The sequence below is a fragment of the Vipera berus genome (genome assembly GCF_964194415.1).
Source record: "Vipera berus genome assembly, chromosome: 4".
Classification (NCBI taxonomy): domain Eukaryota; kingdom Metazoa; phylum Chordata; class Lepidosauria; order Squamata; family Viperidae; genus Vipera; species Vipera berus.
Genome location: NC_138206.1, coordinates 38,533,914 through 38,552,350, shown reverse-complemented (window position 1 = coordinate 38,552,350; position 18,437 = coordinate 38,533,914). Strand labels below are relative to the sequence as shown.

Sequence of the window (18,437 nt, the reverse complement as noted above, 5' to 3'; positions counted from 1 at the left end):
GAGTTTTGTTTGACATTATGTCCAATTTGCTTTTTTTCCTCCCTTTTTTGTTGTGTTCCAATACATACAAAGGGAATAAACCTGTGTATAGCAAAACATGTGTTCCTGCAATACTTTTCTGTGAGAAATACTTGATTTTCTGGAAAAATTTCTGGGGTGCCAACAATTTCGAGCATGACTGTATATTGATTGAATCAGTCAGAATACACAAATTAAAAGGAATAATTTCAGAGGATTATTTCTATTAAGAAGCATCTGACTTTTCTTTTCCCCTATTTCCCCAACTAGTTCTAAATCAGCAGCAACCAACATTGAGGATTTAAAGTAGATATAAACATCAGTGATTTGGAGGTGTGAATAGCAGATTGCACAGAGTTGCAAAACCAAGTATCCTAAGATTTTTATGACAATGCATTTTTAATATAAGCAGAATTTCAAAGAGGAAAATGAGACAAATATCAAATTACTAAACCACTTTAGACAAGAACAGAAACATGCATTTTTTTAAAAAAAATGAATTAAAAGACATATATCAGGCAGGCTTGGAATATGCAAAATTATAAAGCTATAAAAAGATACTGGATGCATTCAGAGGAGACAGAACAGGACGTTACACTGGTTATATTCACCAGTTTTTAGGATATTTTTTTTACTTTTAGCTGTGCTGACTATAGATTTTTAAGTCATATCTATTGAAACATGTTTTGCTTTAGTTTATCAAAACTCCTTCCTCTCCAGATGTAAATGGATAATTAATGTTATCTGTTAGTACTGTTTAAACTCTACAAAGGGAAAACCTATGAAATTTCAATCTGTTGCAAGATATTAAGATATGTTTTTATTTATTTTGTACGGTATTAACATAATATTTCCTTTATATTTTCTACACATCAAAAATACTTCACGTGAAGAGTTGGATTACATAATACAACTAATTTGGTTACAAATCCTTACAAGAATAATATTCTAAAACAAAAAGATCCTTTTTATAGAAGAGAACTGCTGAATCAGACCAAAGACTCTCTTAGTCCAGCATTTTGTTTTATCTGGCCAACCTATGCTCCTGCAGTGCACAGAAGCAGGAGGTAGAGACATTCAATCATCCTGCTGATGTTCTTCTGCACTTGTATTTGAAAGCACGCACCACCAGCTGAGAGGTAACATTTAGTCTTCAGAGCTAATGGACCTTGATAGAATTGTCCTTCATGATGTTTGAATCCACTCCCTTTAAAAGCCACTCAAATTACTGGACATCACATCTTCCAACACTGAATTCCAAAAATTTGCCATGTGTTTTGTGTAAGAAGTACTTTTTCTAAAACTTCCAGTCAGGTTCACAGTATGATTCCCAGACTTAGGGTTTTAATAAAGGGAGAAAAACTCCCCTTCACTTTCTCCACCCCATGCATGACATTATATACTTCAACTGTTAACTTAGTCCTTTTTCTAAGCTAAAAATGATCTACATTTTCTCATAAGGAAGATGTTCAAGACCCTAGTAGTTTTGATTGCCATCATCTTCACTTTTCCCAGAAAATATTAGTCTTTTTTTAAATGTGCCGACCAAACTCTCCACAGTATTCCAGATGCAAATACACCAAATTACTAGAAAGGAATGACAATGTTTTCAATTTTATTTTCAGTCTCTTTTCTAATGATTTTGCCTTTTCACAGCTGACACATATGACAGGAACTTATGACCGTCCCAGTATCTGCAGTCAAACTGATATGCTTTGCCACTGACATACATCTACAATTGTTGCAGTGTCTCATGGTCATAAAATAGCCATTGTGACCATCACAGCCAGTTTCTGAAAAGCAAGGTTAACAGGGGAGCTGGCAATAAGTTGCAAATCACAATCATGTGACATCACACTTAACCTTGGGTGATTTGCTTAATGACTGCAGCAAAGCTGCCGTCGTAAGTCAGGTGCAATCATGATGTTACACTGCTTAGTGATAAAGTTGCAGTTCTTTAGGGAGGATTACCTGTATCTAATAATTCTAGGATTTGGAATTGAGGCTCCCCTATTCTGTTGCTAAATTTACCCTGATGTTTAATATTCTGGAGGCAAGCAGTCATTGTGCTGTTTCCCCACTATAGTTTCCTGAAAACTGCCCTTTTGCCTGCCTGATCAGAATTTCCCAACTGCCTCTCCTTTTTCTAAAGATTCATGGCTAAAATTGATCTCTTGGTCAAGGAATGCAACTTCACTTAATAGCTGATCTAAACTTAAATATAATTTTATTTTAAAACAACATAAGAATTATAAAATTATAGAAAAATACTAAGCAAGAAAGAATAAAATTTTGGGAATATTTGTGCTTTTTTTAAAGGCTTAAATTATAGAAAAGTTCAATTATGAACTAAAATTCTAGTAATTATTTACTTTAGTTTCTAAACTAGAGTCAGTGGCATATAATAAGCCCAATAAATTCAAATAAACAGTACTCAAGTGATGTATCTCTTTCATCACCTCAAATCAAAGTTGCCCTGTATTCAAATGAAATACCGACAGAATTGAAAGAAGTACATGCAAAATTATAAGCAACTGTATTCTTTTTGGAGTTAAAATCAAAGCTTATAGGAAATAACTCATCTGTACAGTTTCACAAACTTGATTTACAACGCAATCAGAAGTATTTCTTGCATAAGAATAATTCTATTCTACTTTTTAACAAAAATATTGCACAAGGAATGACAACTTTTAACTCCAGTTACAATCAGGCCCATAGGTAACAGCAAAAGGATTATAATCAGATAGCATGGCCCTTCTCCTCCCTACCTCTTTTTTTCTGTCCTTTCTCTCATTTTCTTTTCTTTATACTCCTTAAAAAGAAATATGGATAGGAAACAAACTGATGAAAATTATACTGTTGTCTATTACAAAGGAAATCAACTTATGTACAAATATAGATTTTATGAATGTATAAATTCTCCATACATCTTTCTAATCTAGAGAAGCAAATCTTGAACATTTTGGTTAATCATTTTATAACTCTTCCAAAACTCTTGCTACTTCATAAATTTTAATGCAAAAGAAGGGGAAAAATATGAAATATATAGAGCTCACCATGTTAACTGCAATTAATTAACTAATTTTAAATGCATTTAACTATAGGTGGAATGAAATTTAGTTTTTGTCTAACCGTGTCATTTTGTTTTTTTGAAGTATGACCTTTAGCTCAGGGGTGTCAAACTGCCAGCCTGCGGGCCAGACACGTCATCAGGAAACCACACCCACTCCATTGCCGGCAATGTAAAAAAAGCTCTGATATGTCGCGCAACATCACATGACATCACAAGTTTGACATGTCTGCCTTAGATATTCAATTCAAAGGTAAAATATAGCCCTTAGCTAGAGAAAGTTGGATAACCATGATCTAGTTTAATAATTACATGCTCTGAGAAGCAGGTCAAACCAACATGCCAGGCATTAGTCTTTTTCAGTGTTATTGCTCAAGATCATTTAGAGGTCCTGGAGTTGAACAGCAACCATATATATGACATATGTTCTATCACTGAACGATGCCATCTTGTCAAAACAGAAAACATTTCCAATGGTTTTACAAGTATTTACATAAAACGATACAAATACCTTGAAAATGAAACAATCCTTGTTAACAATAACTCTTATCCTCAGTGAATAGGTTATTATAAATCAGAATCTACTAGAAAAGAACCAAAACCTTTCACATGCTATTAAAAAGATTAATAGCAAAATTATATTTTTAGAAAACCATATGACAATAAAAACTTACAAATAGTTTCTATATATTCAGATAAGTAAGTTAGGCACACAGTGGCTTCCTGCCTAATTAACTCATAAAAATCGCCCCCCTTCTGTTGCACCTTATAAAATTTAGCAGCTGATTAATCTGTGTTTAAGGTTCAATATTTATAGGTGTTAAGAAGAGAAAAAATAAAGATTGTGTGAATGCTTGTCTGCTCATACTTTTCTCCTATTTCATGTGTGATCTTCAATATTTCATAAAATCTATTTATAGCAATTCATAGCAGACCTTCGGGTGAATAGTTAAGAATGGATATGGTCCTATGCACTTTAATGTGTTCTATTTTTTCCCTCTGAGCAATATACAACTACATGACCACCTCAACAAGCAACAGATTTGTCCTGAAGCAAAGACAATGAAATAAAATTATTAACAGGATTCCATTTACATATAGTTTAAAGAGAAAAACAAGGAGTGAAAATTATGGATTGTTCTTAAAGAAGCACCAAATTAGTCAAAATGAAAGCCAATATGAAAAATAAAATATATGTTGCTAAGGACAAATTCCTCTGAAATTACCATTATGATGAGTTTCACCAAGGGGCTCAAGTTTTCGAATTCTGTTAACTTTTGGTGTTTCCCATCCAACTGCAAAAATATATATACATATCAAACAGTAATTATATAATCAAACAATTCTGATGAAGCAAATATTTATCTGTGTACATGGAGAAAATCTCAAGCTACTAATAAAACCAGATCTTTTATTACTGATGAACATGGTAGACATATTGAAGAAGTTAATTTGTGTAGGATTAAGACCCTGATATTAAAAATGTACCCCTCAGATGCGGATAAAGGTATAACATTTAATAAACAAACAAATAAAACAATATTCTATAAAGGTCTCCCCCCCAAAAAAATAATACACAATAAAATGAGAAAAAAATGTTTAGTTCCCAATGGAAGTAAAAGTTTTATTTTATTGTGTTCTTTCTCTCTCTAATTCATTTGAGGAATAAGGCATCATTCCTTTTTACATAGCCAGGGGTTTGGTTTTTTTCACTTGCCATGTAAATTTCTGGGATGGAATATTTAACAGACCTTGGGAGCCCAGAAAGTACAACAAAACAAAGCAGAGAATAAACAATGTCATTTCTAACAGAGAAGAGTCCAGGGAACTCAAGAGTAAAGCCGCCCTACCAATGTATGTTATGTGTGAGATTTAGTAAGCTTTCAAGATTCTGTAATAATACTCTATTAGCAATAAATATGTTTCCAGAAATTCAAATGGTTCTTGTTTTCTAAGTTTGGGAACCATAATCTGGAAAGATCTTTATTGTGATTTGGGTAAAATTACAGAATCATGAAACTTATAAAAATAACTTCTCTCCATAAGTTATATGTAATATAATTAAGACAGAGTTACTCTAAATCTCTTTCTTATGTTTTTATTTTCCCCTGGATTTTCTTCTGCATTACCCTTATCTCTCCTTTGTTCTATCATTGCCTCCTTTATGTTCCCAAAATCTGTTAGGCTTTTCATCACAATATTTAACTACATACTTACTACACATATCTTTGCTTTTGAAATACTTCGTGTGAAATTGTGTTATTCATGCAAGACCTCAACTTTTAAACACTGATGCACACTGTACTCACCTGGTGTATGTGTTGCTATTGGAGTAGGAAGGGGGGAAACAATTTCTTCTGTATTGACTGGTTCAACTCGATGGTTTCTTTTTAATTTTAGTTTCTTTGCTTTCTTTTTACTGTTTTCTAAATCAAATATAAATAAAATCACATTAAGACAGATTTTAATCAGAGCATACAACTTTATCTGTAATAAGCACACAGTTCTTACTTAATTATGTATACATAATGTTCAGTTAAGACTATATATTCATGATAGACTACAGGAATTTAAGTTTGTCAGTTAATAAAAAAATCTATCAATTTTTTGGCAGTTCATTAGGTTTTCCTAGTCTGTTTTAAAAAGGTTGCCTAATAGCTATATTCTCCTCTCCTGCCAAGCTCAAACTTTGAACTGAACTTTTGAAATTGGCTGGCAACAGCATTTACAAATTCTTATCAGTCTACCTGTTCCTGGATTCAAAGTGGCATTATCACCAGAGTCAAGACTTTCTGAGATGTGCTGATCATTCTCATCTTCGTGTTCCATTTGTTGTGTTCGTGCAGATTTATAGTTTTCTATCAGTCTCTGTTCGTTGGATTGTTCACTGTTCAGACTCTGAACATCTATTATCTCCTGATTTGTTTTAGGTTTCAAGGCAATAGCAATCTTTTCATTCTCTTCCCTTTGCCTCTTCTTCTCTTTCTCAATTTTCTTTTCATTCTAACAAATACAGAAGAAAATGCCATTTATTACAGCAGCATTTCAAGTGTTAGTTGGGGAAGAGTTAATGTCAACAACAAATCAGAGAATACTCTAAAAGAATTACTGACATACATTTCATACAATAACTTTACAAACTGTTTTTATACATTATTATGGATTTAGATCAAGATTTTTTTATAAAACTGCACTTTCAAATTGTAGGAAGTCATTTTTTCCCCACAATAACTTTGCAAATAGTGCAAATGCACACACGCACACACATACACACACAATCATGGCCAGCCTACAATCAATATTTATGTCTTATACTAGCCTTTCCTACTGGATTACATATCATCAATAATATAAAATAATATTCAATTTCATATAATGGAACCTCTAATTAGAATTCAGCTCTTCTGCTTATATAACTACATTTTAATTGCTTTAAATTTCAGGTGTTTGAAATTTTACTGTGCAAATATTCTCAATGACCTTAGTTCAGTTTATATGAGCATATGGATTTCTATGCAATTTAAGTGACATATTGCAATGGATAATGAATTTAAAATATGAGATAAAGCTTTTTTCCCCTGTGGAGAGTATTAAGCCTTTAATTACTTATATTGATTCTGATACCATGGCAGCTTTTTTCAAATTCTGAACTATTATTCTGAGAAATTAATTGAAAACACATCAGTTATAAAACTTGGTATCCTTTAAGATTACTATCTTTTGATTGATTATATGTCATCAAGTTTGTATTGACTCTTCACAATCATGTAAATAGATTTTCTCCAAGAGAACCGTCTCTAATCTGGTCCTTCATTCTTCAGGTCTCTCATCCATGTTCTGCCCCCACTGCTGAAATTCAGTTCAACCACCTTGCTACTGGCTGCCTTTTTCTCTTTGCTTTCACCATTTCCAGCATTATAGGCATTTCCAGAGAACTAGCTCTTTGCATCAAGTGTCCAAAGTATTACAATTTGAGTCTGAACATTTTTGCTTTAAATGAGAAACTCTTCTGTTCAATGATCAATTTGTTTGATTTCATGGCTATCCATTACACTGTAAGAAATCTTCCCCAATATTAAAGTTGAAACGGATCAATACTTTCTGTCCAACTTTAACTTCCACACAAGAAAAAAACACAATATCTGCACGATTCTGATTGTTGTATTATAAGCACATCCTGGCATTAAATATATTTACCAAGGCTTTTGATTCAACTCTACCAAGTGTTAGTCTGTGGTGTATTTCTTGACTATTGACTCCTTTACTGTTGATAGTTCAATTATTATGTATTAGGTATAGTTGTATTTTCAGAATAGTGCCATCACTATTGATGTTTCTTCAGTTTTAAAATACACATATTAAATACACATATTCTTCAAATCCAGTTTGCCTTAATATATACTCTGCATATATACTGATTTATTAAAAGGGAAAAGTATACATGCTTTTCTCACTCCTTTGACAGCCTGGGACCAATCTGCTTTGCCATATGGCTTTCTGACCCTTTAATAAATTTTGCATCAGGAAAATAAAATGTTCCAGTGTTCCTATTTTTATAAACACATTCCACAGTTTGAAGTGATCAATACAATCAAAAACATTTCTATAATCAATGAAAAAAATACTGATACGTTTTTTTTTGTATTCTTTAGCTTTCTCAATTATCCAGCATGAATTAGCAATATGACTTATTTTCCTCAATTTTTTTCTGAAGTCAACTTGAACTTCTGGAATCCTTTCATAAATGAAAGAGTACCAAATTAAATGCAAATCATTTGTGAATATTGATCCACTGATGCTATTTTATGATATATATTTTTTGCTTTATTGACTAATAATCTTTAGGAAACTGATTGCCGTTATATAAGACAAATTGGCAGGAAAAGGCATTCTGTTGTGTATTTCTTTATAAGCATTTGGAGGTGTTGTTCACGTCAGCAAAGATTTAAAAGATCAAAGACATCAAGAAAGACATTGAAGGAAGAGATCCACAAAAAAACAGATATGTACAGTAGAAAACATCAGCAATAGTAAGTAGAATCTAGTTCTAGAAGGAAGGATTTGGAGTGACCTTGTTGATAAAACAATTGGATAGCAGGGATGAAAGAATCCTTTTAGGTGAAACAGCTCAAGAGCTGTATAGGAGAACTATGAAATAATTATTATTTTTTTGTCTTCTGCCTCCAGGAAAGGGATCCTTAAGAAAGGACAGAATATCAAGTAAAAGTTTATCTAAGCTATCTAGAAAGAGGAATTAATATAAAAAAACCCCATTATTAGGTATAGAAATTGCCTGTATCTATTGAAACAGCTGAAAAAGTTCCAACAGTTGAAGCAGTTAAGGAATTTCAAGGCAGCTCTGTAAATAAATGCATATTTATTTATCTCAATGAAGGAGGTGGTGGTTAAAAGTGATATACAAATAAATATTAAATTTCTGATTTAGACTTGTAATCAAGAACTCATGCATGCACATATACAGGATAAGTAAGGGCACTGTGACTGAACACTAACCAAATAAATTACTGTATTACTCCTTGTATTATAATAGAATAATACTTTTATTTGGCTTCCAGTTCTCTGCATTGTCCAGAACTGTTTTATCCTTTTCCACACCACGACATATGGTGGTGGCAATGGATATAGTAGGCAGCCGTTAATGTAAAAGAAAAGTAATTTAATGAAATACATTTTAAAAATTGGCCCTGCCACACAAAAATTAGTTATGTAATTAATCTTGCCTTAATAGTATCTGGGTCCATACACATCTGTTCATATCTGGTAGTAGCAAAGAAACAAGAAACCACTAAAAATATGAAGATGCGAATCCTGTTATGAGAGGAATAAAATTCTTGGGGGGAAAAGTATTTTAAGTTATGCCAAAGAACCAAGAATAGGACAGAAATTAGACAAAAAAATGAGACAAGACAGACTGGAGAAAAAATGATCAGAAAAGAGGATTCATTTGGGGTAACTGAAAGAAATAACAGTGGTACATAATTATGGCTATAGCTACTCCAGGAATGGGAGTAAGATCTTCTTCCTCATCTCATAATAAAGGTCTCAAAATATTAAAACCCCCAAATTAACAAAAGGAAAAATATAGAAGAGTTTTTGGAATATATGATACAGAACATTTATAAAGCCCAAGCAGGAATTGGCAGTTGGGTTAGCAACCAGCTTTATAGGAAAGATCCAAAGAACTTACTCAAGTTTACCACAACAGATTGTAATAAAGCAAAAGTTACAATATTACACTTATTCAATATGCATATTGAATATGTGCATTAGTTATGCATATTCAATATGCAGTATGGAGTCCTATTCAAGCCATATAAAAATACCACCTATCGACAAGTAATTATGCAGCAGAAAAGACTGATGATTATTTGGCAACCTACAGGAGTAAGAAGGCATATAAAAATTAGGTAGTTGTTCAAAAAAGGCCATGGAAACAAGAAGCCCAAAATTAGAGGAAACTTAAAAAAATTACAGAGAAAACAAGTAGCAACCTAACATTAGTGCAGCCTTATCTTACATGAAGCATTCCCAGAATAGGAACAGAAGTTCTCATGTGTTTGGGGAAAATACAAGTTACTTTAGTTATAACCATATAAAAACTAAAAAAGCATCTGAAAATAAATTTTGATATAGATTTATCTAAATACTCTATTATATAGCAATGGGTTGAAATTTCCCAATATGTCATAATTAAGTTATCAAGCAAGCAAAAAGAGCTTAGTATGGAAGCAAACATAGCAGTTATCAATAATAAAGATCTAAATAAGAGGAACAAAAAATAAAAAAAGAAAGCAAAGGAAAATAAATAAATAACTAGTAGTATCAAATCACACAAAGAAAAGGAAAAAGGGATCAAATATAAAAGAAAGGAATTTGAATTTGTTTCAAAAAACACAATACTGGCTAAAGCACTCATGAACAATGAATTGATTTGTCACAAACATTTTCCACAGGTGGCTGCTTCAATACCTCACTGATTACAGCTGATATGGGCTGAAATGGGTTTCCAGTTACAAGCTCGGAGTCTTCTTCATCCAAAATGCTCTTTCCTTCCCGTTCATTTTCTTCTCTCTCTTTCTGTTCTCTGATTATTTTTAAGAAAAAAAGATACATATTTTAAATCAACTAAAATTAAAAATTCTTAGAATATTACAAATGTATTGAAAACAGTTCACATGCTTTACATCAAAATGCAAAAGTGTGATTGATGAACTTTTAAAAGATGGATGTGAAGTTGAAAAAACTGACCTGAAGTCAAACAATCAATGTGAAAACTTGTTTACAATTCTTCTATTAGAATAACCTAGCTTTCATTAATTTACTGAAGTATATCTTCTGTTCTGCCTTTAAAGCAAAGGGTTAAAATCAAAACTGAATTCAACAGAAATAATTATAGATTTCCTATACCAAGATAATAAAAATATGCATTATTTGCCTGATTAAGTTTGACTTGAATTTGTTTTTTTTTAAAAAAATATATATATATGAATTTCTGTATAACTGAAAAGATGGAAATACCAAGGAATTATCAGTTCTACATATATTGTAAATGTAAAATAAATAAATAAATAAATACAGATTTCGAAGTTAGTGAGTGTTCTTTTCAGGAATAAGATATATACTATTTCCCCCATAATCTGGTATGCTGGCTAAAAACGTCTCTCAGTACTTTTCTAGTTAGCTAAAAGAAAACTTAAACATAGTGAAGAGTCACTAAGAAATTTTTATCAGTTTCTATTTATGTGAATAATAAAACTAGTCTAATTTCTCATTCTGAGATTTTAAGCCATTTCATCTTTTCCTGTTTGGTTAGAGCTGAAAAACATTGTTATGATTCATGTCCTATTTACTCCTCTGTTATGAAACATGCCTCATCTCACATATTGCCAAATCTAATTCCATTTTGTTTTCTAGCAATGGGCAGATTTGATGTACTTGGCCTTGGTCTGCAGTTGGAGGATTTGGGCACTAATGTGCTCTTACCAGCCTTTATGTATCCTAGCTGTCAGAGGACTACTGATGGTGCTGATAGTTGTCAAGTCTGTCTGCCATTGCTATGATTCAAATTCAAATTCCTTTCTTTTATATTTTGACACTTCTTTCCTTTTCTTTGTGTGATTTGACACTAGTGGTTATTTATTTTTTCCCCCTTTGCTTTCTATTTTGAGAGGTCCAGATGATCATCACAGTTGGCCATGTTTGTTGGAAAGGGAGGAGCTGCTAAAGTATCCCTAGCTTGGCCTGGTTTGTATCAGGCTGACTCTAATACCATTCAGTCAGTTTTGGCAGAGTAAGTAGCTGATGATAGATGTTAGAGTCACCTACATAAATTCATACTTCTTTTGCATCCTCTCCAATTATATATCCCCATTTTTATGTTTTATGTTTGGTTATTCTTAGCTTTTAAACATAAGGAAAGTCATTATTCCTCTTAAAAGACAAAGCTAAAGAATGGGGAGGGAAACCAGAATTCTATCCACTGGCTAGAAAGAAGTATTAAGTTTTCCTTCTTGCTGGAAGTGGCAGACTTAGCCGTTTTTTAAACTCCATCTGAACAAGTTAACATATGTATTAAATTGTTAAAAACAAACACTTGTAACTAAATATTTCCATCAAAGGTTGAAAATATAGATGGTAAGTTGCTTTCTTTTTTGGCTATAATTCAAATATAATACCAAATTATGACAAATTCCACATGCTCTCTCAGAATCTGGGACACATTATTCAAAGTTATCATGAAATGGGAAAATATTAATAAAGATTAACTACAGTAGCTATACTATAGGAAAAATGTATTTTTCTGTTCTACCAATCTGAAGTACCCACTTTTGCAAATTCTTCAGAGTATCTAAACCAACTTTCCCCAACCAGGCATACACCAAGTATGGTGTTAAAGCCCATAATTTCTAGCCAATGACAAAACTGTCTTAGGGTTCAACAAAGCTGATGAGCACCAGGTATGATTCTGGACCTTATTGCTTGCCTTGAATAAACAATGGTCTGAATGGAAATGTCATTCTTAGTAGATGATCACTATTAACACCTATGACTATGTCGTATCATGTCTAATATGAAAACTCAATTACTGAGTGTACTACATTTTAGATCTGTCATATTCTTGTCTTTGCTGTACAGTACCTTGAAATCCAATCTGTAATGTACTATAAAATGTTTCATGTAAATTAAAGATGATTTACTCTACCTACCTTTCTTTCCTTATCTTCCTCACTCTTTCTGCTCGCTCTCTTTTTTCTTGTTCTTCAGTGGCTTTTTGTTCTGTGATGTCTTTCTGAATTCTTTCATGTAAGGCATCAAAATCTTTTGCTATAGTGTGTAATAGCCAAAGTAGACCTTTCTTTATCGATTTGTCAATTTTTCTTCCATAGCCCACAATAGCAGAACAAGGCTCCTATAACCAATGGAAAAATCAGCACTATCCTTATATTGTGAAATTGAACAAAAAGTTATGAATCCCAAATCTGTAATATACAGTACATTTGAAAATAACCACAATTTGTAATTTATTTGTTAATTATTCTTTCATTCATTCAAAAATTAGTTGTTTCAACTGTTGAAGCAACTCAAGTTAATACTTCAATTTATATGCTGCTCTATTTTCAGAAACTCTAGTTTATAATTATTAATATAATATTAAAAACAAAAGAATTAATGCATTGTATTCTATCAATCCAATGCACTACTACTGAGGGGACAGTATATTTGACATTTGCATCTCTCAAGAATACCATATGGAAAGAAGAGCTTAAGACAAACCTATTATAGGTTCAAGGGATATTTGGGACGGCTTGCACTGGTACATTCAGTTGTGCCTAGCAGCCCTACACCTATAATTTCAACACAAGTGAAATGACATTTGATGCTTACAGAAAACATTCATATGGAGAATGTTGGCATATCAGTCAAGAACGATCTTTCTTCCCCAGTTAATGTGATAGTTCTTCATTGTATTAGTGAATGAAAGAAAATATAGCAGAAATGTGCATTTCCATAGCATGTTGTTGCTGCTGTTGTTATGGTCTTTCAAATCAATCTTAGCTTCTGATGACAGGTCCATGCATTTTATTTATAACTTTATAGGAAGTTGTGGCTCCATAACAAACCAGACAATTTTAAAAAGCCTGAACTGATTAACCTGTTTATGAACCAACAACAGATAGTAGTACCTGAATATTAGGCTTCATCAGAAAATTCATTGCTTTTTAAAAAAAGTAAGCTGATATTCCATTAAGCACTTTTCTGAGAAATAACTTTCTGAAATTTGCTTATCATCCAGGTAATAAGCAAACCAAATCATCTTTCTCATGGCCATCACTAATCAGACATAAAAAGGCATATGATATAGAGAAAAATAAAGTGATAGAATTGCATAATTTTATTTCAAAATTTTGCAAGCAACATATCTAAAGAAATTAATCTTATTTAAAATGCACTTACAATCTGACAGAAGCATTTATGCTCATTGACAAGCTTTTCAAGAGACAAATATTCAATCACATCTGCTTCTGCCAAGGCACCTTCTTTGTCTTGTTTATTTGCTAATCTAAGGGGAAAAAAGATCAAATAAAACATATGGTAATGCTACCTACTATGGTTAAAAATCAATGCAAATCAATATGGATAAGCAGAATCTATACAAATAACAGGAGACACACAAAACATTTTTCTATAGCCAAACATAAATATTACTGTTGCCTATTTATTAATAGTTTCTTCTCAGTGGAATAAATACAAATCGTTAATTTATTTTCTCACTTCTCTTAAATGTCAGAAAGCCTATATCTTGATCAAACCCATCCTAGGTGAACTAAACTCAAATAATTTTCTGTAGAAGGCAGTTAAAGCTTCATTTTCCTATTATGCTTGTCCTTTCTAGAATTTACACTTCCTTAAAATGCTGCCCTTTTTAGACTAATTCTCTGAAAAGCAAATATGTTGGAATCATATGAGAAAGTGAAATATATGTGAAAATGCCTAAGTCTGACTCTGATGATCATACGATGACAATAGGCTTATAACAGGCATGTCAAACTCGCAATGGGGTTTTGGCGTGACGCATCTGGCCCGTGGGTCGGCAGTTTGACATGCCTGGCTTACAATGTTATGTTGTAAGAAAGCAACCCTATGAGCTTTTTATGGCAGGAAGTTTCACTGGGTTCACTTCAAAATAAATACACTTAATAAGATTGCGGCAGAAGTGTTTGTGTACTGTACATGTTCCTTCATAACACAACTAATGTCACAGTAAAAGTATTATGATATCAAAAGTTAAATTAGAAAGAAAAAATATTGTTCTTGCAAGTTTTAAATTTGAAAGTTTGAAACTTGCAAACTATTCTTGGAAGCAGCTGTAAGTTTAGAAAATGTCTTGTTCTGGTAATGGATGGACATTTCCAAGTTTGTGATCTACCTATATGATAAAGTTCCGAGCTGCCCTTATTTACAGACAGGTTGGCAACTCAATGGAGGAAATATGTTTGAAAAATCCCAGGATTTAAAATAATCAGATAGAAAAGCCTATACACAAAATAGTTGATAAGATTGATCTTCCTATTTTTGTTCTTCTAAGGAAAATATCAATTTTCATTAGTCACAGCAAAGTTATTAAAAATGTTAGAATAATATTTCCCTTTCTTGGAAATGAACTACAAACCAGCATATTTAGGCAACATTCTTCCCCACTTGTTATGATGTTTTTCAGTGTAGGTTGCAAATGTCTAGATCAGGCATGTCAAGCTGCCGGCCCACTGCGCAGATGCATCCCGCTGAAACCGCGCCCATCCCATTGCCAGCAATGGGGAAAAAGTCATGATACATCATGCAACGTCATGTGATGTCACGAGTTTGACATGCCTGGTCTAGATAAATAGTAGTGACAAGATCTACATTAAAACATTTGATTTAGAACCAAGAGCATGCTTAGTAAAAAAAAAGTGCTCTCCTTGTAGTTCACTTATTTTGTTAAATTGCTCTAAAATAGCCTTCCCCAGCTCAGTGCTTTTTTCCAAATATGTTGGACTACAAATGGAGAATATCATGATGTAGACTACCAAGCAGCATTGCACAAAAAAGTGACATTATATTTAGAGATACACAAAACAGAAGACAATCAGTTTCTCTGTAAATTTTTTCCTAAACATAAGTTTGCAAATTTACCTATTTTGGCACCGGGCAACTATTATACCAGAATCACACAAGTAGTTATTTCATGTCTTCTCAATTGGTTGTAATAAAATTTTAACAATTGTTTAAATGAAGTTTAATTATTCTTCCTCTAAGGAGCTTAGTATAGTATGCACTGTTCTTCCCCCAGCTGATCTGTATAATTACTCTATGAAGTGTATTGGGATGAGAGTACAAGTCCAGATTATTCAAAGCTTAATGTCAAAGAAGTATTTGAGAGAGAGAGAGAACAAAAACCTAGAGTTGTCCACTTTATTACAATACACTATCTGCAATGCTTTTCACAACTGTTTATTTCCTCATTAATTTTAATAATAGTTCAATAGTGGAATTAATATACGGAATTCAACATCATATAAGAATTGTTTTTACCCTCTACCACCACTTTATATATTGAAAGAATGAATAAAATGTTGTGTTGTACTACATCCTCTACATCACAGCATTTCCGTTGACATGTATTGGTTCAGCTATATAATAATAATTTGAAAGTACAAACAGATGGCAAAATGAGTAAAACTCAGTTTGCACATAGACCATTTAAGAAAACTCCATAATTCTCCTCAAATCTCAGCAATAATTTCAAATATGTTTTTCTCTGTTAACAATATATTCCTTTTATTTATTTTTTAAAAAAAACTTTTATATTTACTTAAGCTTTGATGGTGTACATCAAAATAGCAAAAGAATAAAAATACAAAGCGAAGTTAAAGATAACAGTTACTAATAAAACATTACTAAAACATAAACTTTTGGCAATACATTCTCTCCTTCCTCAATGTTTTCTTTGCTTTCATTATAAGTATTTGATGTTCATTTTTAGGAAAGCATTAGCATTAAGCAACAGGTATTTTCACTGTAAGCTAGAAATTACAGTAAGGAGAGAGCTAGACGAAACACTTCCTGGTATTGGCTCATTAGAATAAAAGGGCCCGCCTTGGAAGAAAGGTTGTACAGTATCTCTAACAGGCAGAACCAGATTCTCTAGGAGTAAAGTAACTAATTTGCTTTACTACTACAGTGCAATAGAACCAACTAAGACTCTCACAGATCCATGGATTTTCAAGACACACTTCCTAAGTAATTAAGTTCTAGAGCGATTAAGCAAGCAGAAACTTTTAAAACGGGAATCACATTCCAGATCTATTATGTATGCACACATGGATAGTGCAAGTGTCATATCCTTAAGTACAAAATGATACTGAGACACAGGATTTTTTAAAAGGAAGAGGGTAAGTGTATTGTGTTTATCATACACTAAATAATTTTAATTAGGAAAATGTAATATTTAATATGTGTTTAAAATAGTGTTTGCCCTCTGCTAAATGTGACGTTATTTCTGTTGTATATGTTTGTAGAAATTTATTGTTTTAATACAGAAATGTTAATTTGCTAAAAAGTATTTAATGGTTTAAATGTACCGGTAGTTTCATTTGAAAGCATGCCAGATTCTTCCTTCGCACAAAGTTTCCTTTTTAAAACTGAAGGGTTACTGAAAAATACGTAATAGAGGTTGTGGTCTGAACAATGGATTGACTGACATTCTCAGAGACCACAGAGAGACCTTGTTGTGAGGTTAACTGCATGGCATACAACACTAAATGAACAATTGTGTGTTTTTGTATGTGTACCCACACTTCTAAATCATGTTTTGGTTTGGGAATGATAACGTGTTTATTATACATATTTGAAAATCCTTCACTAGGACAATGTCTAAACAGGCAGTTGAGAAACTTCAGCATTTTTATTACAGGAATTATGAGAACGGGAGTGTATGTGTACATTGCTAGCAATGACATCATCTGCTGTGCATGAAAATACTGAATACAGAAACTCAGCAGTTCAGTTCAGCTATAACAAAGGATACTAACGGTGTTAACATGCAAATTTAATTTAGGACCTCCATAATTTTTAATTATGTATATTATTTGAACAAAAGTTACTAAAGAAGTAATATTATGTCTTTTTCTGTTAAGGTATATTTTCATCAGCGTGCTGCTATATAAATATAGTGCAATGCATTATTACCTCTCCTTTGCAGCAGACAAAATATTTGTAGAGAAGCAGCCCCTCCAGCACTGGGGATGGGAATTCACAGATTTTTAATACTGATCAATAAATATCACATTACAATTCTACTTCTTGAAGGACTCTTACTTTCTTGTTCCCAGTAGCATTAGCATAGGTCATACATCTATGTTGATATAGCAGTAATATAGTACTCAAAACTCATGTTTGTTGTTGCAGATTGAGCTAGATTGTTCTAGTTTCATTGCAAGCCATTGTATACAATAACGCCACCTCATTCTTAACCATGCTGTCTTTCTCTGGGAGTGTTAATTATCTCCACCTTGTATTATTAGGATCACATATAGTACAGTAATAAACATCAACAAGGACTTTCTAAATAAAAAAGTTGTGGAAAGAACAATATTTGGGCTAACTCAAGCAGAACAGCCTTGGATATTATTCTCTTCTTTTGGAGTACATAACTTAAGGGCAACACGAGATACTCAAAAGACTCAGCTCTAGAGATCACAGTCCCTGTAGAAGTTGCTGCAAAATTGTATTGATTTTTTTACTTGAAAAGCAGATTAAATTATAAATTCTAATTTAATGTGACAGAAAACAAAAATTATGGAGAGCCTTAAATTAAATTTAATGCTTCGCCTCTATTTTTTCTTCTTATTGTTTGGACATTCAGACCCCACTAAGTCATTCAAAGGCCAAGGTAATTTTTGGTCCAAATTACTTGTACATTTCTGATCTACTGTATATATTACTTAGAAGCAATGATTATGTAAGAAAAAAGAAAAATAAGCTGTATTATTCCAGAAAGGACAATAGTGTTACAAAAAAGCTTTTCAAGGAATTATAGATCATTTTTTAAATGGCAAAAACACAAAAAACAAAAAGCATTTATAATTTCCTCCTCCATTACAAAGCAATATTAAATAAAAAATATATTTTTAAAAGACTAGTACCATTAAACTAAGTAAGCATGAAATAGCACAGAAAAAATAGATTTACTAAAAATAGGGAGTTTGAAGAGGATTTAAGATGTTGATGGTGTTGATTATTTTTTGCCATCTTACTCCAAAAAAACTGTTGATTCCTTATACTGATG

The 18,437-nt window shown here is 32.3% G+C and overlaps 2 protein-coding genes across 4 annotated transcripts in view; one reads left to right on the top strand and one right to left on the bottom strand.

Annotated features, from left to right (window-relative positions):
• ARL13B (ARF like GTPase 13B) overlaps positions 1 to 18,437 on the bottom strand; it is a 42,617-nt gene that overhangs the window by 4,448 nt on the left and 19,732 nt on the right. For 2 of the 3 annotated variants that reach the window (XM_081326929.1, XM_081326928.1), the window contains exons 5-10: positions 13,565 to 13,670; positions 12,316 to 12,518; positions 10,079 to 10,193; positions 5,836 to 6,091; positions 5,398 to 5,514; positions 4,315 to 4,383 (exon numbers count right to left, since the gene is read on the bottom strand). In XM_081326929.1, the coding sequence (XP_081183055.1) occupies positions 4,315 to 4,383; positions 5,398 to 5,514; positions 5,836 to 6,091; positions 10,079 to 10,193; positions 12,316 to 12,518; positions 13,565 to 13,670 (866 nt within the window). Of the gene's footprint in view, positions 1 to 2,786; positions 2,831 to 4,314; positions 4,384 to 5,397; positions 5,515 to 5,835; positions 6,092 to 10,078; positions 10,194 to 12,315; positions 12,519 to 13,564; positions 13,671 to 18,437 lie in introns of all 3 variants that reach the window. The other variant, XM_081326930.1, reaches the window with a different exon arrangement.
• The window catches only part of PROS1 (protein S), a 62,914-nt gene continuing 60,786 nt past the window's right edge, over positions 16,310 to 18,437 (top strand). Inside the window, exon 1 of the mRNA XM_081326927.1 lies at positions 16,310 to 16,542. The gene's annotated coding sequence lies outside the window, so the exon portion shown is untranslated. The remainder of the gene's footprint in view (positions 16,543 to 18,437) is intronic.